The sequence below is a fragment of the Mesocricetus auratus genome, unplaced genomic scaffold (genome assembly GCF_017639785.1).
Source record: "Mesocricetus auratus isolate SY011 unplaced genomic scaffold, BCM_Maur_2.0 Super-Scaffold_100004, whole genome shotgun sequence".
In the NCBI taxonomy this organism is placed as follows: domain Eukaryota; kingdom Metazoa; phylum Chordata; class Mammalia; order Rodentia; family Cricetidae; genus Mesocricetus; species Mesocricetus auratus.
The window spans coordinates 101779165-101804006 of NW_024429189.1; the positions used below are offsets into that span (position 1 = coordinate 101779165).

General features: G+C 42.4%; 1 protein-coding gene across 3 annotated transcripts in view; it reads left to right on the forward strand.

Annotated features, from left to right (window-relative positions):
- Plcb1 (phospholipase C beta 1) overlaps positions 1-24842 on the forward strand; it is a 667876-nt gene that overhangs the window by 496757 nt on the left and 146277 nt on the right. For all 3 annotated transcript variants that reach the window (XM_040746354.1, XM_040746355.1, XM_040746356.1), the window contains 4 exons: positions 6213-6370; positions 13164-13246; positions 19219-19303; positions 22547-22724. In XM_040746354.1, coding sequence (XP_040602288.1) covers positions 6213-6370; positions 13164-13246; positions 19219-19303; positions 22547-22724 — 504 coding nt within the window. The remainder of the gene's footprint in view (positions 1-6212; positions 6371-13163; positions 13247-19218; positions 19304-22546; positions 22725-24842) is intronic.

Below are 24842 nucleotides of genomic sequence, written 5' to 3' on the forward strand. Positions count from 1 at the left end.
CCTTGTAATAGTCCATGTTTCCACAATCATGGCATGTGTGGTCAGCTAAGACTAAGCTCTCTGAAGCATCTTATGGTACCAGAAATTTTGGAATATACCACCTAGTGTGAAAAATGTTACCATGAAAATCAAGGTCCCTTCTATAGGTTCTTTTATTAGATTTCAAATCAACAACAAGCCAGAGGTAGGGACAAGCAAGTGTAAATCTCATCAGCTGCCCTCAAAGAGGGAGATGGAGGAGGAGGGAAGAGGAAAAAGAAGAGGAGAGAGAAAATATTTGCAGAGAGCCACATTGGGGGTGGAAGGTAGGGATGGGATAACTTTTATGACAAAAGAATGAAAAACCCAGAGTACTCCAGAGAACATGCCCACATTTCCAACTGAGATAAAAAGAAAAAAAAGGGAAAGTTATACTTCAGAAAAGGCAGACTTAACAAAGTATTAACAAAGTAGACAGAAATTGTATACTATGTCATAGTGTTGGTGTCTTTAGTAACACATCTTTCACAACCCCCAGACAGCTGTCTAAGTTTCCTGTTGCTGTGATAAATACTCTGGCAAAAGGAACATAAAGAAACAAGGATTTACCCTGAGGCACAGATCAAGGGTCCAGGTAATCATAGTAGGGAAATTGGGTGGCAGGAGCTTAAAGCAATTGGTCACATGGCAACCACAATCAGGACAAGAGGAATGAATGAGTTCAGAGTGCTGCTCAATTCCCTTTATCCCAGGTTCCCAGTCTGAGTCTGACACTGTATTAATCGGGATTCTTAGTGTAGCAGAGCTCATATCTGAATACATACATACATACATACATACATACATACATACATACATACATGCATAGATAGATAAGCATGTCTATGGGGGACTGTCTAGACATTCATATATATAAGAATGATTTACAGGCTGTGGTCCAGCTAACCCAACAATGACTATGATGGAAGGTCCAAAAGTCCAGTACTTGTTCAGTCCATGAGTCTGGATATGTCAGCTGCTCTTCAGTATATGCCAGAATCTCAAAGAGGTAGGCTCTACGGCCAATAAAGGAATGGACTTTCTAGAAAGGGCAGGAGGAGTCAGACAAAGAGAGAGAACTTCCCTCTTCCATGTCCTTATATAGGCTTCTAGCAAAAGGTGTGATGGAGATTAAAGATGTGTCTTCCACCTCAAAGATTCAGATTAGACTAAGTGATCTTCCCACATCAAATGATCCAATTAAGCAAAAAACTCCCTCACAGATGTGCTGAGCCATTTTGTCGGTTGTAATTAATTACAGATGTAGTCAGGTTGACAACCAAGAATAGCCATCACAGATGCTATGTGCATTATGTGGTCCTCTCACCTCAGTTAACAAAATGAAGGTAATTCCCACAGGTATCCCCCGAGGTCCATCTCCCAGGTGATTCTGAGTCTATAAAGTTGGCAATTAACACAGCCACCAAAATAGCAGCACACATACAAACCTACTCTGTTCTTTCCTACCAATGCTGTTTTATACAGGAACAAACCTTTTGATGAATTAATCTCATGCTTATTTCAATTCTTTACTTCCTGTAGTTCAGAAGTTTAGGAATAACAACAGTGTTAGTTTTCACTCCCACCCTTTCCCTTGTCCTTTATGCAACAGAGATGGGGACAGTTTTGCTGTGACAATAAACTTTGAGACAATCATAAATGGCAAATTGATTATCCTGCATCAGGAGTTTTCCAGGTTGTTCTGTCAGCGGTTTTTTTCTTTGCAAATACATTTGTGTTTCTAAATGCCCTAATTTTTCTAGTAAAGAAAAGTGATTATGCAAATGTACTTAATCAGCCTTTTGGTGCCTTTGCTAGAGCTGTATAGCACTGAAGAGTGTCGTCCATTGTTATGCTGATGGTTGGGTGTTGTGCCATGCATATAAAATAAAATTAAGCCAGTTGGCCTAATCCCATTTCTTTTCCCCTGTATATCTCCACAGGACAGATGTTATCCATTTCAAAGTCATTTTGACAGTTTTTTATCACCAAGCCATCTTTCATTGGCTATAAAGAAAGATCCAAAAGACCAAAGAAGAGAAAACATGCCACTACTCCCAACACTAAGGAGGGTGAGGCAGGAGGAATTTTAATTTGAGTCTAGCCTAGACTACAGTGTGAGACAATGATTCAAAACAACTAAACAAACAAATAAACAAATACATAAATCAAGACATACAGGTTTGTAATGTATTGATCAAAGGAACTTTTGACATGGAAATCAGACTTCAATTTTTATGTTTGATAAAAGATTTGCTTCAAAATATATTTATTATTAATCTCTTAGAAACAATTCTATCAAGAAATCACTGACTACCAGGAATACAGAGATGATCTGATGGTTAAGAGCACTTACCGTCTTGCATAGAACTCAGGTTCAGGTCCCAGCAAATACATGGCAACTCATAATCCTCCACCTTAACTCTCATTTTAGGGGATTTGATACCATCTTCTATCTCTGCAGGTTCCCCACCTGTGGCGCAATAAATACACATCCACATTAAATGAATAAAGAAATATTTTTTTTAATTAGTGATTTTCCTTAACTTCTTAAGGGGGAAAGAAGTAGCTCTGTCCCTCAGTACCATGGCCTCTTCCCTCAGACCTCTCATGTGTCTTCATTATCACAATTTCATAACTTTATGACGGAGATCTCACTCTGGATTCCTGTCATGAGTCCCCCTTCCTCAGAAACATAGACAGATATTATTTGTGTTTCTCACAGTGTCCAAAATTTATTGAATCCCAATCAGCTCACAAGCTACATAAGTTTTACTGGCTATCATTTACCAGATAGTCTCAATTTCCTAGACATTGGCCACCAGCACTCCTTTTATTCCAATTTTGACTAATGATTTTAACTCTCGGGTCACATACTACCCATCACACAGTAAATCTATTTGTGTACGTATATATATGAAGATTACAGAATAGACACAAGAGGGTGAAGAGTCCTTAATAGAGTTCAAGGAGTCCAAAGGATCTTGTGAAGAAGCAGAAGCAGGAGGCTGATACAGATGGAAAGAGTTTATGTGGAAGTTAGGTAGCAAACCCTGTTGGTGGTATGCCAAAGGTGCTGATATAGAGTCAAGCATAGAGTCAGAGGGAACCTAGGTTAGTCAAGCTGCTCAGGTGAGATGCAGGATTGTTGAGGTCACTGTGACAGCACAGGGCTCAGTCCATATGAACAAATGGGCAGGTGGTAAGTCAGATAGTTTGCCTCAACCATGGAGACTGATCCAAGCTGAAGCCCCTAAGATAGTTGAGTGTTCGCTACCAGTCTCTTTCTGGAGCATACACCAGGTCAGGTCAGAAGGGTCTATAAGCAAAATATTCTGTCCTGCCAGTCATCTCCCAAATAACCACATAGCGACTTATTATTAATTATAAATGCTTGGCAGATAGCTTAGGCTTATTTCTAACTATCTCTTATAGCTTAAATTAACCCATTTCTATTAATTTACTTGCTACCATGTAACTCATGGCTTGTTACCTCATCTTGTACATTACTGCTTCCTCTGTGTCTGGCTGGCAACTCTGCCCTTCTTCATCCCAGAGAGCTCTTTCCCTGGTCAAAAGTCTCACCTAACCTCTTCCTGCCTAGTTAGTGACCATTTAGCTCTTTGTTAAACCAATGAGAATAACACATCTTCACAGTGTACAAAGATTGTTCCACAACAGGGGTCATTGTCATCATGGTGATAAGTGTCCTCCTTTTTATGAGGCCCAAGCCTTGTATTCTTTTCTCAGTCTAGTGTGTTCAGTAGATTTTGGTATTTGGTTTTACTTATACAGTTTTTTAATACATACATCTGCTTATGGGTACCTGTAAAGGGAAACCTTTTCCTTGAGAGAAGCCTTCCCGCCAGCCTGGTTCTAGAACTGCATCAGTCCCAAATAAACACACAGGAGGCTATATTAATTATGAAGCTGTTGGCCTTGCTTGTTTCTTACTGGCTAGCTCTGACTTAAGTATTTATCCCATAATTGCTAATCTAAGGATTTCTCTTACCGGAGAGGTTTCCGGGCTTCCTAACCCATGGCGTTACATCTTGACTCTCTGTTTTTCTCCTTCCCAGAGTTCTCCCTGAAATCCTAGTCCCATGTATCTTGGTTCTCTATAGGCCAACAGTGCTTTATTGACATAATCACAGGACTTCCCACATCAGGTACCAATTCATGGTAATAAATTCATAGGGTAACACCCTTTTCACAGTTAAGAGTAAGCTATAGATCACACTCTGCTTCATGGGTGGTGTTGGGCATATTGTGGTATTCACCTGCTGATCAAGATACAGAGGCGTTTTGCTTCTGCATCTGTACTCAAACTGGACTCAAAGGCTGTTTGTAAAATGGAGTCTCTCAGGTTGAGACACATCCTGAAATCAATATTTTATATAGTATGGAGTTAGCATAGAATGGAGCACAATCTAATCTCACCAGTTCCCCTCTGGTCCCCAATCCAAATGGTAAGATACTCAGATAATAATATCGAAGATGGGCGGAGCTTATTACAAGGTAAAGAACAAAGGGTAGAGGGGAGCACTCCTCAGCTGGGAAGGCAGTAGTCAGAGCATACAATTGTCAATCTCCACTTTTGGGGTGTACTTTGTATTGCTTTCTAAAATCTCTGGAAAAAGCATCTTTCCTAGGGGTGTTTTCTTTCCAGGTGACTGACATGGCCAGTTGGGTTCATTCTGAAGGAAGAACTAGGTTTGTCCTTTTTTACTGAAAAACCTCTGGCTACATAGTAATCTTATGATATTTTGGGCAGTTCAGAAAGTTTAATCTGCACCCAGGGTCAGAGATATAACTCAGAGTTCATTCTTTTGACTAAAAGAAGAAAACAAAAAGATCACATAATAGATTTAAAAGAACTAAAGAAAGAAAACCCAAAAACAGTAAACCTATACAAATAGTCATATTTTACTAAAAGGAAATAGCCCTCCCTTAAAGGACATTCACAAAGCCTGCTAGCCCCTCCTGCTTCCTTTTGTCTGACCTGTAGTTAAGCTTTCTCCTTCTTTCACATGGTATTTCAAATTCTGAATGGCAATTGTAGTACTTCCCCTTCCTCAGAATCACTGTGTTTAACAAGGACGTGGGAAGTCAAACCCAAAACTAATTATAAGGGCATTGGTGGAGCCTGCTCACTCCTAACTTAGCTTCACCATAGCTCTGCTAGGTTATTTCAGCTCTGCGCACAAATATCAAGTTTTTAAAAGTTTTCCTGTTATTCGTTTTATTTTCCTGTTGTTATTGGCTACACATAATCATTGGTGCTTCCTATGTTTCTTCTAAGACCTTATTTTATATATCACATTTAGAACTTGATCAATTTTGCATTAATTTATTGTATTTGGTGTGAAATAGGGATCCAGGTTCTGGGGGGGCATGTGCCTGTCCTATTGCCCCAAGTCCATTCATTCATTGAACATACTAATTTTTCTGTACTGAGTTGTATTGGCTATATTGTTGGAAGACAGTTGACCATAAACTGAATGTTTATTTCTAAACCTTCATTTCTTTTGCATTTACCTGTATACTCTTCCTATAATGGTGTCTTGATTACTATAACTTGGTAGTAAATTCTAAAACTGGAAAGTGTGGGTTTTTTCCCAACTTTTGTTTATAATTTTCAAGGTTACTTTGGCTAATTAAGCACCTCCTCCCCATATTGCCAAAATTGGGTCAGAATGTCAGTTTATGCAGCCAAATTTCTGTTGGACTAATATGAATTAAAACTGCACACCAATCTGAGGAGTACTGCCATCTTCACTTACTTAGTATCTTCCGTGAACAGAACTGTGTTTTTCTATGTATTCTCCAGGAAAACTTGGGTGACTCAATTGCTCTGTGCCCTTTTCATTATCTGAATGGATTCTGTTTCATATAAAATAGTTATACCAGACAGTTTATTTTTTTCAAGATTAACTGTTGACTGCAAATGCCTGTAGTTGACTCCCAGTAAGCAAATAATTAGTATGTGTCATTGTTACACACCTTTCATCTCTCTCCTCCTCTTTTCTCCTCTCCAGTCCCCTCTCTTATCCTCCCTTATCCTCTTCTCCTGACCCACCACTAAGGAGCCCTGATACAACCTGGGATACTCCAGTGCTTTGTTAGCCAAAAGAGCTTTTGAAGCCCCACCCCATACCTTCCTTGACTCAAGGGTTCTGGGTTTTGTTTTGCAGCTGGCCAGTTGGCTGGAAACTCCTCTGTAGAGATGTATCGCCAGGTGCTCCTGTCTGGATGTCGCTGCGTGGAGCTGGACTGCTGGAAGGGAAGGACTGCAGAGGAAGAACCTGTCATCACCCATGGATTCACCATGACAACAGAAATATCCTTCAAGGTAGAATGAGCAAAGTTGCTAAAAGGCAGCTGGGAGACCTGGCCCTATGGGGGTAAAGCTTTCTTAGATAATGTCTGGGTGCTACAGTCAAGTTCACAGGCTGAGAAGCATCTCTGTGTTTGAATTCAGAAGCTAAATGGCAGCAGTTTAGTCTACTAACAAAATTCTAACGTTACTGATTTAGGAAAGGAAATATCTAAGTTTTTTTGTTTAGTCGTTACTTTCTTGTATTTTACTATTTTCAAACATACTTCAAACAAAGACTGAGTGTGACACTGGTACATCTTACCATCAATGTGTGTTCTCACGTATCTACTAAGTCAAGAGACAGAACCCCAGAAACCCCATTCCCTCTGTCCCAAGAGGGTGGCTCTTTTGAATAACACAATGAACACTACTTAGTACATTTTAGAGCTGTACATATATGAGTATATCCCTAAACAGTGTGAGCTCACCAGTTACACAGTTTGGCTTATATTGCTACATATTCTAGTCTGCATTATTTTCTGTCTTGCATTTTTCCCTCCACATTGTAAGATTTGTGAATTTCATTTCACATATTTCTAGCTTGTTTGCTTTATTCATCTTGAAGATGGTATTAATTGTTACCATTAAATTGTATCATATGAGTGTCTCTTCTGAAATGCTTACCACCAGAAGGCTTTCAGATTGCAGATTATTTTTTAAGTGCGGGAAAGATTTTCTTAGACTTTACTGATTGAACACCCATGACCCAAAAATCTAAAAATCCAAAACATTCCAAAATCCAAAACTTTTTTCACACAATATTTTAATAAAAACCGCAAGTTTCAAAGCATTTGGGATTTCAGGGTTTTAGAGGCAAAACGAGCAGCATGTAAATGTGTAAATATGACACTAGGATTAAAAGTGGATGTCTATCTGCCAGAGACCTCTGGTGGTGCAGGGATAGTAATAAGTGTATTTATTTTGCTCATGAATGGGGCAGGTTTATGTCATGGGAAACTATTGTGGGAACTCATTCAGCCAGTAGCTTTAGGGGCACCAACCCATTAAGGCTTGGTCTCAGGTGCTATAGGGGAACAGATAAGGGGCAGAAACGTGTTCATACTCTCTTTGGTGGTGGTCACACATTATATAGCAGCCCCCAGCACCTCTGGGCAGAAGACCACAGTGGTTCTTACCTTGTTATTTGTAAGTGACTCCCCAATAAATACCTGACTTTCCTTTATTCCAGGCTCTCATGGACTCTATTATAAATCATTCCTTACAGGAAATTGTAGTGTCTTAGTGAATATTTGCTATGGTAAGCTGACAAGACAGGTTTTGATTGGGTGATTTGGAAGAAGGTTTGAAGGAAGCTGAGTTGCCCTGTGGTAGATTGGATATTGTAGGCTGTGTGACTTGGGTTAACTGTGTCTCTAGGCATGGCCTTGTGACCTGGGTTACCTGTATCTCTAGGCATGGCCCTGTGTCTAAGGTTACCTATGTCTCTAGTCATGGTCACGTGACCAGGGGTACCTGTATCTCTGTTCAGAAATAGCTCAATATCATAAACTTTTACCCTACTTAATCAAAATCCTGCAGCACCAGTGTGTAGGTCACTGAGGTGATGGGGGCAAGGCCATTGGAAATGAGAGGTGAGAGTTATATGTGGACTTAATGAGATGTTACTATCACCAGAATTGGTGGCAAAGCCTTGAATCCAAAAGAGAGACAACTGTTCTTGCTTAGTCTTTCTTCTGTCTTGGAAGGCCTGAGAAATGATGGAAAGGGGTTCAGTTACCTTGGGAAAAGTGGAATTCTTTCTAAAAGAAGATTAAAATTTAGGGAAATTAATCTTATCTCTGGGGTACTTGGGTTGCAACCAAATAAAACATGGAATAGAAAGCAAGAGACAGGGTTTCAGGCTAGGCCAAATTCTACTCAGAGAAATTGGTTTTGGTGGTATAAACTGCTGTGCTGGGCACCAGTGCCTCCTTTGCCAGTAATGCCATTACCAATGCACGTGGGACTATGTTGTTGTTTAAAAGACAGGATCTGTGTGGCCTAAGCTGGTCTCGCACCCCAGCTCCTGTCTCTGCTTGTGCCCCTGGAATGCAGCAAATAGATTACAATGCATTGGCTCCCCAGCCTTAGCCACCAAGTTCACTTGGAGTGACTCTTTCTGTGCACTTGACCTATGAGTGGTTCTTCAGTCACATCCGAGAGCTCCTGGTCTCTGCTTGCTGTATGTCCCTCCCTGCCTGAACTCCTGCAGCAGCTTCTCTACCATGTCCAAATAGTGGCAGCTTTAGCAGCTTAAAGGTATCAGCCCACCCACAGGGCTGCATCCCTCTGCCTGTTGGTGGACAGGGTAGCCAGGATGGCCAGAGAGGGCCCAGTCATACCCTCCAGAGCCCTACCCCATGCTCTTACTCATGTGATTCGAAATGTTAGCCTGAGATGTGGAAAAATTCAGTAGCAGGCTTTCTTTCTCCAGGAATCAGGTGGGTAAGGAACTGGGCATTCCAGATTCACGCACTTCACTCAGAGTCCTATAACTACAGTGCAAGGCCTGTGTGAACGGCTCCTAAGCCTGGTAGTTAGAAACTCCTCTTCCCTCACACAAGTCCAGTCCCTCCTCTGCACAACTGTAGTCTGCTTTCCCGAGCCCATTTGTAAGGCAGCTTTGTGATGGTGAGATTAGGAACGAGGGATGGGGCCTTCTGCTCTCCTTTGCCTCCTTCCCTAACTGATCCTTGTCTCTGACTCCACTCACATTACGACAAGAACTGTATGAGCCTCCTTGCTGTTCTCTGTTTCTACCAGGCTGACTGTATCTCTGTACAGGTTGTTTTGGAGTTCTCCACTTACTCCTTTGAAGTGCTCCCAAATGTCATTACCCCAGTAATGACTACTAGGACTTCTCTGTTTCATACTTGTACTAGTGATGACCCCGCACCCTTCAGATAGAAATTCTCTCATCCCCTCACTCTGTGTTTTTAGTTTTCCACATGGTGCCCAGTCACCTTGTGACATTCTGCTTAACTTCATCACTGTGTCCATTGTCTAATGGGTCTCCTAAAATGTAATCCCCCAAAAGACGGGGGCTTTAATCCTGTGACCCCATCTATTCTCACTGCCTTAAATTGAACCTGACACAGAGGAGGTGATCAATAGAGAGTTTTGCCATCCTAGACCAATCAAAGTGCAGCCTCACTTTCATGTCCACCACCATTTCCATGTCTATTTTGTAAGTGAAATATGCTTCTCCATTGTTTCATGTGCAATTCCTTGTATAACACACTGGTGGGTAGTGACATGTTCCTCCCACTGTTTCCTGTGCATTTGGATTTTACTTTCCCAGTGTGGCCAGACTCTATTTGACAGTTCGGTGCATACTGCGCTGCAACAAAAACAGAGTGCAAAATTTGTCATTTTTGTGTCACGGCACTTATCTGCCCTTAGTTTATGTGTTCCAGAGCACTGACATATGATGTACCTCACAAAGCAAGGATTCCGATTGACATATGATAGCTGCTTATTGTATCAACAAAAATAAAATGTTATGTTCTAGGGAAGAGGGGGTGCTGTAAGTCAGCCTCTTCATGCCAGTCCTAGAGTTGGCCTGGCTCTACTTCTTCTCCATAGAACTTTATTCCTGTTTTTATACCACCTGTCTTGGTCTTTCTGATGGCTGTCCTTGAAATTCATCTTTGGGTCTCACTGTCTCCATTCACATCCAGTCTCTTTGCTTTTTACATAGAACAGACACTACACGTCCCACGCCATCCCAGGGTTTTTCTCCCCTGAGGCAGCTACTTCTGACCAGCAATTGTATGGAATAGAATGGAGAAAGCATGTGTTAGAAATGGATGAAATGATCAACCCAAGTATTTCTAAAACTAAGGCTTCGTTTTCTGAAAGAAATTATTTAGGGTTTAATTTTATATGGTTCCATAAATGTCCACCTATAGAAATTTTCCCAGCTCTTGTCTGTCAAGGGCAAAAGTGTTCAAGGACAGCTTTCCTACTAGAAGTTAGTCATTGATCTGTGTGCTCAGGAGATGTGGTGGTTTGAAAGAAAATGACCCCCAAGGCAGTGGCACTATTGGGACCATGTAGCTTTGTTGAAGTTACTTGTGGTCTTGTTGGAGAAAGTGTATCACTGTGGAGGTGGGCTTTGAGGTTTCATATATGCTCAAACCAGGACCAGTGAGACAGTCTACTTCCTGTTGCCTGCATATCTACATGTAGCAGCTACTTTTCCAGCACCATGTCTACCTGTATGTTGCCATGTCCTGTCATGACGATAATGGACTAAACCTCTGAACTGTAAGCCACCACAATTAAATGTTTTCTTTGTAAGAATTGCCATGGTCATAGTGTCTCTTCATTGCAATAGAAACCCTAACTAAGAGAGTAGGTTACTGAATGCAGCTTTGTAAGTCTTGGAGTAATAGGGAGCAATGGTACAAGAGAAGACCTTAACACCCATTCCACTAATGAAGCATGCATGAAAGATAGAAGCTTAAGAGTCATTTCTAGTTTTCCCAGCCTGAGCAATCATACATGCATTACAAAATTTCAAACGTTAAAAAGAGCAAAAGTTCCCCCAGGAGGACTTCTAGAATTTTCAGCTGTAGCCAACTTAAAATATTAGGCAAAATTCAGTGAAGTCTTTTTTGATGTGAAGATTTGATAGAGCTTTTTAACCAGTAGCTAAAGGTATTGTAGAGATGGAGGAGAGCTGGCCAGAGAGAGGAGGGAGGAAAATGGGTGGGAAAGAGAGAAAGAAAATACAGATGTTAGGATGTTGCTCTCCAGCTGACTCCTAGGCCAAATATGGAGCTCCAGGACCAGCTCTGGCCCTGCTGGCTGCAAGATTTTGGAAAATTTTTCCATCAGCCTTATCAGCAAACAGGTAGTAGTAGTGCACCCCTCCTGGGCTCTTTGTAAATAAAAATGCAGTTCATGACTTCATGACCTCACCAGCATGCAGGGAGAACCCTGCAGATGTGAGTCACTGCCATTGTAACCAGAACACAGAAAGTCAAACTTCCATTTTCTTTCTACAAATGTAAAGGTTGTAGTGTTACACAGGTAAGGAATTCTTATTCAACCATACTGATGGCTAAGAGTAGTCAGTAAGACTGGTGAGGGAAGTTTCAATGTCCTGTTTGCTTGGCCCACAATCACTAGAAAAGTGCCAGAAGTCCATACCTATGTGATAGTGACAACAAGCCTGATTTGGTCAGGAATCTCTTTGTATCCACAACCTGTGAGCAAATGTATGAAATAAAAAATGTTGCATCCTGACATCACTTGCTTTTTATAGTGCACTTACTTTGATGGACTCAGCTGTGATAAAAAGTTAAATTGATTATGTATGAAAAGCAATCTGTGAATTCACTTCTAAGAAACAGTAAGAGAGGTTCTTGCTCTATGCAAGCACATCATTCTTAGAAGATGTATGCAAATGCAGTCCAGAATTAGAAAGCCTCATTTATACTCCAGGGCAAGGGAAACAGCTTAATGGCTTATCTATAAAGAAACCTATGCACTGTGCAGGAAAAGTAGAGGAGTCCATGGAAAAGGTTTGGTGTAAAGATTGAAAGCAGACATTTCAACTGGACAGGAAAGTGTTCAAAGAGTAAATAAAAAAAAGTGTTTAGGAGGGAATGTGACATTTAAATAGTGTGGGTAGGGGAACACTGAAATAGTAAATAAGGGACTGGGGAGATGACTCTGTGGTGAAAAGCATTGGTTGTTTCTCCAGAGAACCTGGGTTTGATTCCCAGAACCCACAGGACAGATCACAAGTGTCTGTAACTCCAGGGCCAGGAGGTCTGATGCCCTCTTCAGGCCTCTATGGGCACTGCATTCACGTGGTACAAAGTCACACATGCAGACAACACACACATAAAATAAAAACCAATACATCTCATAAATAAATAAATAAATAAATAAATAAAAGAGCTTGTTCTGTAATACCAGTTAAGTAAGAAAAACACTTTGGAAAACTATGCTCAAATGCCCAAGGTGAATATGCCAGTTGCTGAGAGTGAGTGTGAGGTGAGGCTTGGGTAAAGCAAGCAACTGCGAGCAGGGCTGTAGTTTGGGATGACAAAAGTCTAGCGATGCGTTGGCTTGGTTGTTATGCAAGTCTGAATGCATTAAAGACTATCAAACCCAGGACCTTGCCAACTCCAGGCAGATATCCTGCCACAGGCTACACTCCCACCCCTTTATTTATCTCTTAATAAAATATTTATTAAATACAGATTATATAACTATTATCAAAAAGAAAATCACACAGATACATGAAAAATAGACCAGAAGTAAATACAATTAAGTGCCAATAGCAGTTTGGTTCAGAAAGCAAATTTATGGGTAAAAATTGTTACCTTATCTTTTTGTCCAAACTTTCCTGACATGACTAGATGGTTTCATTACAAAAAAAGAGAAAGCAACAATCAGTAAATAGAAGTATTCTCCAACCACACCTCCACCTCTCTTTTTTACCACATAGAACCAGGAGCCAAAACTACACAGCCCCTTCCAGCCATTCCAAGCCACCTGATATAATTCTATAAACTAAAGACAACTATATGAGCTGGGTGTGTAAGTCAGTAGTAGAGCACTCAATTAGCATTCATGAGGCCCTAGTTTTGAACCCAGAACTTCCATAAAAAATAGCAATGACAACAAATCAGACATACACAAAGACTAAAATAAACAAGTCCCCCACCACCATACTAATAAATTTAACACCAAGAAAAAAATGCACACACCATGTGCAGTGTTGAATATATCTGTGTTCTTGTTTTAGGAAGTCATAGAAGCCATTGCAGAGTGTGCATTCAAGACTTCACCTTTTCCCATCCTCCTGTCCTTTGAGAACCATGTAGATTCGTAAGTATCTGGGGTATGCAATGGGTAGTCTTTTCCCCTGATGAGGCCTCTAGCAATTTCTACCTGATTTCAAATGCTTTGGTGTCACCAATGGTATCTTTCCATCATGTTGTGTAGTAGTGGTGTGCAAAGGATGAACTGTTCATTTAATTCTTATGAGCATTAAAATAGCCCATGGGCTTGTGGGGGTCTATCTTCATGCTGAAGTATGTTTTAAGGATTGGTTTTACAGTGTGGTAGAGTACATTGTCTTTACACTGTTCCTTCACTGATGTGGAATGCAATGGTCCATGCTTCAAAAACCTCTTTCAGCAACTCCTCTTGCTACAAATTCATAGTTAATTTTGTTGCCTTAAAAGGCCAGTTCCCTCTGCTTGGGACTGGTGGTAGAACGCCTCACACCTATGTTTGTTGGCTACATCCCGCCCCTTCCTGTCGCTTCTCACTGCTTATTTGTATTGCAAACATTTTTCTATTTCTAAGTTAGCCTGCATTTACTGTTGAGCTATACAAGGAAAAGACAATTCTGACATAACTATTTTATTGACTCAAATATTTGCCATGGTGGGGATGGAGTATGAGTATGGAATATTGTGTATGTTAGGCATTGTTCCTCCACTTAGAAAACAAGGTCCACTCTTGACTCGAGACATGGTATTGCTGAGTAGCCAAGATTGCTTTAAAATCTCAGTTCTCCTGCCTCAGCCTCAAAAGTGATGGTATACAGGGTATACTACCACATCTAGCAATGTAACTATTCATTTAATTGCAAAGAATCAAAATGAGACAAATTATAACTATGTAGATATTAGCATGTGTATCATAGTATCATACAGTTGCTTACTCTCTCTCACAAGCCCCCCAAGAAAAGATTATTGTTTGCGTTGAGACAAAGTCCATTAAAGCCAAGACTTTAGTCGGCTTGAAGAACATGTGGTAGGGTCATAGTTACTTATAGCTTGTTTGTGAAGCTTTCTATACCTCATAACAACCCCCTGACTGATTGCTTTTTCTTTTTGTAGTGAGAACTGGCTGCATCTGTAGTAATAATAGGGCTTATATTCCTTTTTCTCTCCTTACTCCCGAGAGTCTTTCCCAGCTTACTAACTTAGAACACATGCTTCTATGCATGAATTCCTAAATCTTCAAGAAGCAGTCTGAGCAGAACAAAATTTTAAGCAGTTAAACATGGTATCGATTAGTAGGTAGAAAGGAAACTTAGCTTGAAGTAAGGGGTTTTGTAAGCTTCCATGTCTAGTTTGTCCTCAGGACAGCGCAGCATTTTCCACTCCACATTCTGTTTGATTGTGAGCATTTCATCCTGTGAATGGTAAAATCACTAGACACGATTTTCCTAACACTCCTGAAGAGGCAGGGAGGAGAATGGAATTCATTCCATGTCTTGCTATTTCTCCTCACCCCTACAGTGAGTGCACTTAACACCTGGTTTGCAGCAACAGCTCACATTTGCAAGTGACTTTGTTATAGGCTTTCTCCTCCTTGGTGGATGTCTATCCCCTTTTTCCTTGGATTCCAACAATGCCAGGCCACTTTTTGTTCAGGTATAATGGTTTTCAGATTTATTGACAATGTCTTGCTTTTGTTTTTTTAATAATGGACATGTATTTTCTTAAAGAAGTATGTCTACTTAAAAGAGACAAAATCAAGAAATGCAGTTTAATTTGCAGTGTCTCCCAGTAAACTCTCCCTTGAGGTAGAGACTCCACATCTATAACCACCACTGACATAGAAAAACTTACATTTACTGAATATGTATTTGCACCAAGCACTGTTCCCAGGGTGTAACAAACTCATGCAGCCCTTACTATAAACCCTAGTGTTCACCAAAGGAACAGAACAGTAGGGTTACTCTTATCTTATAGGTAAAGAAACTGAATCCCAAATGAGCACTTAGCTTGCCTGAAGCTATGCAGCTGAAGTGAGATTTAAATTGAGCTAGCGTCTTCCAAGTGCAGACACTTAAACAGCGCGTGCATACATGCACATGTGTACACAGACACACACACACAGACACACACACGAACACACACACACACACACACACACACATACACACACAGACAGACACGAACACACATGTATCAGAAACCTCCACGACGTGGAATCAGACAACCAGCACTCTGCAGGGCAACTGTCAGCCAATGTCCACTCCGATGTGGCTTGTGATCCCCAGACACAGGACGAGCTTTTCAGTCCTCCACTGTAATTACACAGAGATCCCAAACTCTGCACAAAACCTAATTCCTACACTGGGCCCAAAAATCAAAGAGGCTAGAGCGCCAGGATGCTGCATTTTCTGGGTAAGTAAGTGTAGCTGTTGCAAGTTCATTCATAATTCACACATGATGAGCAAAAACAGAAAATAACCTTCCTGGGATGCACAATTGTGATAACGTAATGGCAGCTCATGGCCGAAGTGTTAACTTCTGATATGACAGGAGGTTGTTTGACAGTTCCCTCCCTTCATGCCATATCCTCCTCACATAGGAGGCCTGCTTTCCATTTCTGGTAAACTACCTCAGGACCTTCTGTGTCTTATCTATAAGGCCCAGAACCTTGCTTCTTGCTCCTTACTAATTTGGCCCACAGTACCAAAAAAAATATTTTACTGGGGGAGGGGTGAAAAATCCACATATTTTAGTATTTTTCTCTTCAAACATTTGAAAACACCTACCCACAGATAAGGGGGAACGCTGCACTTAGCAGCCCTCAACTCACTTGTCTGCTGCCTAGGATTCCCAGAGAACTGCTTCTCATTTCCTAAATAAGAATTATTCCTGTTTAAAAAGTACCCCCATTTCCTACCAGCAAGATGGTTCAGTGAATGAAGGTATGGCTCTGGCATCCTGGCATTCGGAGTTCAATCCCCACAACCCACAAATGGTGCTTTGAAAGGAACCGATTGTGTAAAATTGTCTTCTGATCTCCACATACTCACCGTATAGCACACACACGCCTCGATGTACACACACACACACCACCACACCACCACCACTACCACCACCACCACCGCCGCCAGAAACAAGAAGAGGGGGAAAGAGGAGGAAGAGGAAGGGGACAGAGAATGAGAGAGGGAGAGAGAGAGTTAGTTTTAAAAGCCCCCATGCTTTGTGATTTAGCATTTTCAAAGAAAGAATCTTCTATTGAATTTGACTGAAGCTTAGCTTCACCACAAACTGAGACTTTGACAAGGTCCAGAAAGGACATTAGTTTTAGTTTCTCTTGAAGGATTTTACCCCATGCACTGGGGTACATTCTTTGTCAGAAGACTGACGTCTTTGGCAGATGCTGTATGGATATTTTAATATGTTTAGAAATATATGCCATGGCTTGAAGCACATATTTGTGAATTTTTCCTTTGCATTGTATTACCATGGCAGTTGCTGTTGATACTGTAAAAGCTATAGCATTTCTTTGTTAATTGCAGTTTTAATGCCATTTATTTCTGCAGGGATGGCCTGCAATTAAGCTCTCTTTGTTTTCCACTGGTGTGTGTGTGTGTGTGTGTGTGTGTGTGAGTGTGTGTTCAGTTTGCGCTCTGCTCTATTAGGATGACATTTTTATTTATTGAAAACACAAATGGCCTGATTACTAAATAGCACACTTCACTTTTTTTCTTGGATACCTACATCTCCCTCTCCTTGTCTCCACACAGATTTCTTTCACAATGCAGTCCTCAAAGCAGTGGCATATGTTCCCTGGGAACGTCTGAGAAACGTCTGGATGTTGGCCCTGTACTAGAGTCTCAGTGTGAATGGCACTCTGAGTGGTTTGAATGGTGTATGTGGTTAGTGGGCTACTCACATCATAATTACCCACAGCCTTGCACAAAATGCAGGTTCACTGCATTGTTTCCACATTCTTCAGTGTCGCCTAGAACAGGGCTTGGCACAGATGCTCTGTTCTCAGCTGTGACCAGAGAGCATGTGGGCCTGGCAGACTTTGTGTGTTACCACTGGGCAAAAATCATCTACCTCATCAGTCACTTCCCTGCCTATCCCAAAGGTCCCCTCCATACAGCTTCTAGTGAGCTGTCCTTAAACTACCTCCTTCAATATGTCTCAGGATTCAGTAAATGGTCAGTCCTTTCTCACACTTCCAAGAGCTGTCGTCCTCTAATCTTAGAGCTATGTAGAACACACAGTAAAACCCTGATTAAACAAGATGGAAACAATGGAGAAATGTAAGGCTTTGCTGTGGACATGATCCTAATTGAGACTAGGGGATCCAAAGTTTGAAGCAAGCCTGGGATACACAGTTTGAAGCAAGCCTGGGATACACAGTTTGAAGCCAGCTACATACCTAAGAAGACCTTGTCTTGAAAGAAAGAAGTAAAATTGTCATGTGGGGCTTTGCAAGTTCTTGGAATCTTTCATTTTATTCTCCCTGCAGTTCCAAGAAGATAATAACGTTGAGAGTTGACATATGAACCCCAAAAGCTCACCTGACCATGGAGCCAGGCTTCGTTTTTGTTAGAGACAGTTTTAATGAGCCGTTTCCTTCAGCGCTGCAGCAGACCATCAGTCTAAGTACCCTTTCCCAGAAAACACAGTGTGCTCTAAGCTTACCCTTCAGGGAAGGAGTGAAAATGCGAATTATATCTCATAATCTTTATGATTTGTGGTAAAGGACCATTATTTTCATCACAGTTACTATTCCTCCCTTTGGTACCTTTTCTAGCTAGAATGGAGTGTCATTGCAATATAACCAGGGGAAGTCAAGACCCACAGCCCGTAGATCATAATCAAAGCCCATAAACCCCAAACCAGCAGTACTGGGTACTGTGTAATGATGTTTACCATTGCACAGGATGAGAAAACTGGTTTTTAATTGCATCTGAAAAGGTCAAGGGAAACAGGAGTGCTGAAAAGATGCTAGTGTTGCTTCTCACAGCATCGTTACAAGGACTGGAGGCACAGTTCATCTAGGCTAGCCACAGATAGGCTTCTCCTCCCTGTGGGATCTTTTCATATGAATCTTGACCTTGAAGTTGTTCAAAGGTGTTTGCACCTATTGCTTCATTGCCTCTTCCCAGCATCCTTTGTCCAGCTACAGGAGCAGTTAAGTATCCTCTTTGTACAAATTCAGACCAGTTCAGAACAAGGAGCTCAACTCAGCAAAGCCTGGACTCCAGCCCTGGTCAGAACGGGTTCCTCCTGGCAACCGGTGTGTGCTGTTCCCCCTCTGCTCCACTCATTTCAAACAGAATGGTTGCTAACAAGCAAATCCAGGCACAGAGGTATATGTCTGCCTGTCTTCTCAGTACCCAGGCACAGAGGTATATGTCTGCCTGTCTTCTCAGTACCCAGGGAGTTGAGGCAGGATGATCTCAAACATCATGCCAGCCCAGATTGCACAGTGAGGCCATGTCTCAAAAGGAGAAAAAGATTACAGGAAAGAGAAGACTTGCAGACAGCTTTTGCCAAGGCTGCATCGCCCTCCCGCAAGCACCCGTCACATGCACACAAACCCACTTCTGCTGGGTTTTCTTCTGTGTGTACAGTTCTCTCTCTCCATCTACTCACCGCTTTTGCTCACCCTTCCTTCCCCTCTTGCCTCTTTACCATAGTCCTTGTCTGCTTTCCATTGCTCTGGTACGTTTTACCCAAGAATCTACATGGGATAACAAAAGCATTCCTATCCCAGGTGCCTTACAGTTTATACAAAACCAGGTAATCTCACAAAAGGAACAAAGTTCTAACTCTCGGAATCTCTTGGATCCAAGGCAGGGAAATGGTGTGCTGGGCCCTCATCTGGGTTAACAGCCTCACACACCACACCCCCTGCCTGCATGTTGCACATATGTGGTATGCGTTGGGGGCGGGGGGCATGTGCTGTTCAGGCTAGAGTCTCAGAAATTGGAAATTTGTCCTGGCTGACCTCTTTCTGTGTTAGCAATGGAAAGTAACTTCTCTGAAAAAGTCCCATAATCCCTTTCTTCTTGCTCTTAGCCCCAAGCAGCAAGCCAAGATGGCTGAGTATTGCCGATTAATCTTTGGTGACGCCCTCCTTATGGAGCCACTGGAAAAATACCCAGTAAGTAGCTGTGATGTGTGCCTTTGAAGACGACAGTTAATCGATACAGGTGGGAAGAGACTTCCTCTGTATAGGTAGATGAGCAATATGGTTTGCTCTGTGGGACTCTAGTACGGGGCCCACTGAGTTCAGAAGATATGCATCTGTTTCCTTCGCTTCTCCAGTCTTGTCCCTCCATCTTTGCTTATAGTGACGAAGTAGGTTTCTTGTTGTTTTTGTGAACAAATGTCTGTTTACACCAGATAAGTTACTGAGGACAGGCCAAAGTAGCAATTCCACCGAAGTCCAGTTTGGTGCAGCATGAGCTTATTGGGGTGACTGTCAGGAACATAGGTGAAAGGGTACTTACAGGAGTGTGGGAACACAAAGGCGGCTGCACAATCCAGAAGCCTACTCCAGCATGGGTATCGACTCGTGAAAGCTACATCTCTGGTGCTGCCTGAGTGACAATGCAGGCAGCTAGACAGGTTGAACAGTCTCTCCTCCCTAGCAGTCCATACTGCTTATGTAACCATAGAAAGGGACCTCGGAAAGTCTTGGTTTCAGGCGCATCCCAAGGGTGTACGATTTGTTTACTTCCTGAGTCCCATCAGTCTCCTGCTTCCCTCCAGGAGAGGGAAGTTTAGCAGGGATGCATCAAGACTGCAGGGTCCTCATTGATGACAGTCAACTCACAGGGGCAGTCCAAGAGGACAGGAGTCTGCCCGTCCCTGCCCCACACTCCTGGATCTTTGTCACTTCCTTTTGAAACAAATGCAAAAGGTGGCGACACTGACTCCTCAGCCTGTTTCTGCCACCTGCTGTCGGCTTGCATTCACCTTTGAAGCCGTGCTCAGGCTTCTATTGTTGTAGTCATGAGCACGGATAGAATGCCCAACTCTCCCCACGGGTATCCATTGAAGAGTAGACCATTGTTAAATGTTGCTTGTAAGCACTTCTCTTATTGCTTATTTTTCCTTTAAACAAGATCCTGGGGGAGCTGAGTGGATTTGATTCCCTAATGGACCGTTGTTAGCCCCTTTCCTTGTGTCCTGATGCGTGAATAGAGGATTGTCAGCCCGGCAGCACGTCTTTAGCAGCCAGCTGGACTGCCCTTGTGGCAGTCTGACAGCCCTGAACATTATATGCCGGCCTTGAGGGAGCTGTTCTGCAACTAAAGCTTCTTGCTGCCAAAGCACAACTCCAGCTCCATAAAGTACTATTCTGGCCACCTCTTTGTTGAACAGCGTGCACCAGACTTCTTGCTGTCACTGCTCAGTGGACTCTTAACAGCCACATTCACAGAGGCCAGAGGGGAGTTTGCTTCCTCGTGGCCCGGCAGAGGCTTGTCATTAATGCAAACAAACCCCGTCCTTAACTGATGCGGGGATGGGCACTGGGATGGGTGCAGACCCCCACCACCACCACGCCCCCTTTGCCACTATAGAAGCAAGCCTGTCTCGCTAAATAGAACTGACCAGAGACACCCTCCTATGCTGCCCCCTGGCGTTGGAGCATTGGAGTTCATGAGACTTTTCTTCAGCCTGCTTTGTTCTCATGAAGTCAAGTGGCTGAAGTGGGGACTGGAAGAGGAGATAGATGGTGGAAGCAGTAGCAGAATGGCATCACCAGGACGACAGTGGGATTCCAAAGAGTGACCAGGGGCAGGAACAAAGGTGCTAGAGGCACAATGAGCTGGAAAAGGGAAACTGAGCCCCATGTGTTAGAAGTGATTGCAAAGGAAGCTAAAGCCTTAAGTTCCCAGGATCCCAAGCTATAACGGTAGGATTTCTCGGTGCTCAGGGTCCTGACGCCCTAAGCTCTTTCTGGAGTTAGAACACGGGTAGGCACTACCTCTTGCTGCTGTTCACTCCTATGGTTAGCTGAAGACGATTACAGCAACCCAGTTCCGGGCTGCTGATGGTTCAAGCCAGACACCATAATCCTCCAACTGGAATGCCAGTCACCATAAATCTTTAGTTTCTTAAGCCTGGACCAGTAGAACCCTGGCCCTCGAGGCTTGGAGCAGAAAGCCACTGGGCATGCCTCTTCAGGCCCCTGGGCTCAGTTTAAGGGGCTGCAGCGGGTAACACTTGAAGAACTTCCCTTCATCTCCTTGCAACTTCTGAGTACAGTGAAAGGACACCACCCAGAGGACTGGGAACAGTCGCATCCCTGTTCAGAACAGGAAAGAGCAGCCATAACCCAAAGGAGCCTCTTCCTCCTGGACACTTTGTCCCAGTGTCTGCATGTTGTTAAGTGAGTTCATACCAGTCCCCAGACTTGTGGCAAACAAAGAATAGAGGGCTGGCTTATGGGACTTCAGAAGTCTTTCTAAAAATAAGCCTATCTTGTGTCTTGCACAGGCTCCCTGATACAGTAGTAGCTCATAACCTTCTCATGGGAAATTGATTTCCCATTTTATGAGCAAACTTGCAACAATGAAATAAGCCTCAGTAATAAAACAACTTGGATCTCAGACCTAGAAGGAGATCTGAAATCATGTCATCCCTCTTGGCTGAGGCCAACACCCAACTAAAACCATCATGGGATTCTGCTGTCCGTAAAGCTTTGTCTGACAGCTTATTTGGAAACTTTTGCCCAACTTCACATATTCTTCCTGTCAAATGTCTGGCTGTTCACTGATTCGGGTCAGAAATGACTTACATGTTCTGCAGTAAAATGGTTGGACACACACAGTCCATCAGAAAATGCTTGAAAGTCCAGGTTCAACCATCAAATCTACCAGTACATTTCTATGGTTTTACTTTTGTAGTTTTGTTGTGGAAAATAAGTTCAGTTGTTTAAACACATCTTTTATTAAAAAAACAAAAACTGCAGGTCTCAATTAGAACTCTTTCATTAGATGTGTTGAACATAATAAATGATAATCTAGAGGCTGTGGGATCCGAAGGTGTGTGTTGGGTTTGGTGAGATATCTGAAAGGAGGGGACAGGTTTTTGGTTTTGTTTTTCTTTTGTTTTGTTTTTAAAGTAGTTAGCTCTTGTTTCTTCATCTTCTTCTTGATGTAAAAAATATAAACAAGTAAAACCTTATCAATTTTCATTATAAATACTGACATAACTACAACATATGAAATAACATGAAAGCAATATTCATGAAAAAATGTTACAAATATACATATAAGCCTACCTGGCTAAGATGTAAAAGTCAGTTAACGAAGTGTGATAGCATATCATTCGTGATTAATAACTAATATTTGGGGGACAATATTTTTTAAAGACTGTTCTTTCTTTTAAATAGCTGGAATCTGGGGTACCTCTTCCAAGCCCTATGGATTTAATGTATAAAATCTTGGTGAAAAACAAGAAGAAGTCCCACAAGTCATCGGAGGGAAGTGGCAAAAAGAAGCTGTCTGAGCAAGCCTCCAACACTTACAGTGACTCCTCCAGTGTGTTCGAGCCTTCATCTCCAGGAGCTGGTGAGGAGCCACTGGGCTCACAATGAGTGGATTTTTCAGATCTGCTGTTCTGAAATTGGCCTAGAAGAGCTTTTAGCTTTCACTTTTGGGAAGTGTTAAGCTGCATTGCTTTTCCATGGCTACCACAAACTTACAAACAAGGATAACTTAACCTCAAGCTCTGTGGAATAAACCAAAGGTGTCAGGTGGGCTCGGCTACTTTCCAGAAGTTAGTTCTAAGGAAGGATTGTCTGTGTTTTTTCCAAGTCCTAGAGGCTGTTCACATTCACTGGCTCATAGGTCCCTTCCTCCAGCTTCAAAGCCAGCAACGTTGCATCTCTGTAGTCCTTCTGACTACCCCTGGGAAATGCTGTCAGTTCATAGGCTTTAGATATCACTTAGGCTCAGTGAGACAGTCCAGGGCAGTCCCCCATGTCAGCCTGACCACACCTGTGCAGTCGGCTCATCTGTACAGTCAGCACATCTTCAGGAAGGTGTTTCTCTGGCTTGCACTTGAGGCAAATCAGCTTTCCAGGTCCACTGGCTTCTAAGCCGTGTCATGGGCAGCATCAGTGGGAGGAGGGAAGACGAGATTGGCCAGGCTTTAATGTAGTCACTGAAGGGTTCTGGGCCTTGCAGTCCTCCATGTTTTATAGAGCTCTTTAAAAATGTGAAGTAACTAAATGACTTGCATTGTTAATGAAAGTGAATAGGCAATGCTCAGCATTTCCTTTTCTGTTAGTTTGAAATTGACGTTTCGTGATTATGAGGAGAAAAAATTCAAAGGGCCCTAGTTTTCTTTGGATCATTTGTCATTGAGCCTAATTTATTTCCCCTTATCCAGGGGAATCCGGACAATTGGAAAGACCTCCCTTTTGGGGGTGTGATGATGTTAAAAGAACTCTAAGTTTGCCATGGGGTGCTGGCAGTGCTCCTGGGTACATGCCTAGCAGAGATGAGGCTCTGGGTCCTGTCCTTGGCACAGAAAAAAAGAGAACAGAAGAGGGGAGGAAAGAGGAAAGAAGCCAATAGGGGAAAGGAGGAAGGATGATGTTTAATATATTGAGAAAAGTCAAGCATGTGTACTCCCTCTGCCCCAGTTCCATTCCTCAGGAGAGAGCTAACAAGAAATGGATAGTGACAGTTATCAAGAGACTGAAACTGCTATAAGCAGTATTATTTAAAATACCAAACACTGGAAGCCGACAATCCATCAGCTGATTGTAAATCATGCGGTAGTCATACAAAAGAATAATGTGCATGATGGGGATAATCTCCGGCTGTCTGTGAAAAGATATGTGACTGTTAACACAGCAGTCAGCAAAAGAAGTCAAACACAAAAGCACATTTGCTATGTACCCCCATCTGTATAAGGTGCAAAAGCAAGACAGACTGTTAGGAGTCAGGGTAACCACTGCCCTTAAAAGCAACTGGAAGGGTGCCATTGTGTCTTCAGGAGTCTGGTCATATTTTCAATGTGGACATATCATTATTTGATGAAAATCCATGCAGTGCTCAGGTATCTGTGTGTCCCTAAGCCCATCATACATAAATGTAAAGATTTGCAAACAACTACAGTGTTAAAGTATAGAGTCTAGGGCAATCCGAACAGAAGAAGCATGGCCTCCTTGTTTGGCTGATTATTTGGGTTTGTTTGGTTTGGTTCTCTGGTGTGCTGTGGCCTCTCACAAGCTAGGCAGGTGCTCTACCTCTGATCATGTGACCCCCCCAAGCCCTAGCTGAACATGGTTTACCCTTTCTTCTCCTATCTGTCTCACTTGTCAACTGCTCTTATTATTTAAGTCAGCAGCCTAATGAACAGACATTATATCATTCTTTCAAAAGATTCCCTCGAATGTGTTTTTCAAAAATCATGACGTAATTCTGATTCGTTTTTGAAAAATAACTTCCGTTCTCAGGGAGAATGCATTTGAAGTGTGAAATGACTATTGGTGGAGGCCACTTCTTTCCCAACCTGTCCCCATGTGCCTTCCTTTGCTCGTGGGGCTTGGGTTTTCTGCCATCTGCCTTTAGCTCCTTCCAGTTCTCCCTCCCATTAACTGGATGCGTAACTCCAATAATGACTTCTGCAGCCGTGAACACGATTGCTTAACACAGAGAAAAGGCAGCAGTCTGTTA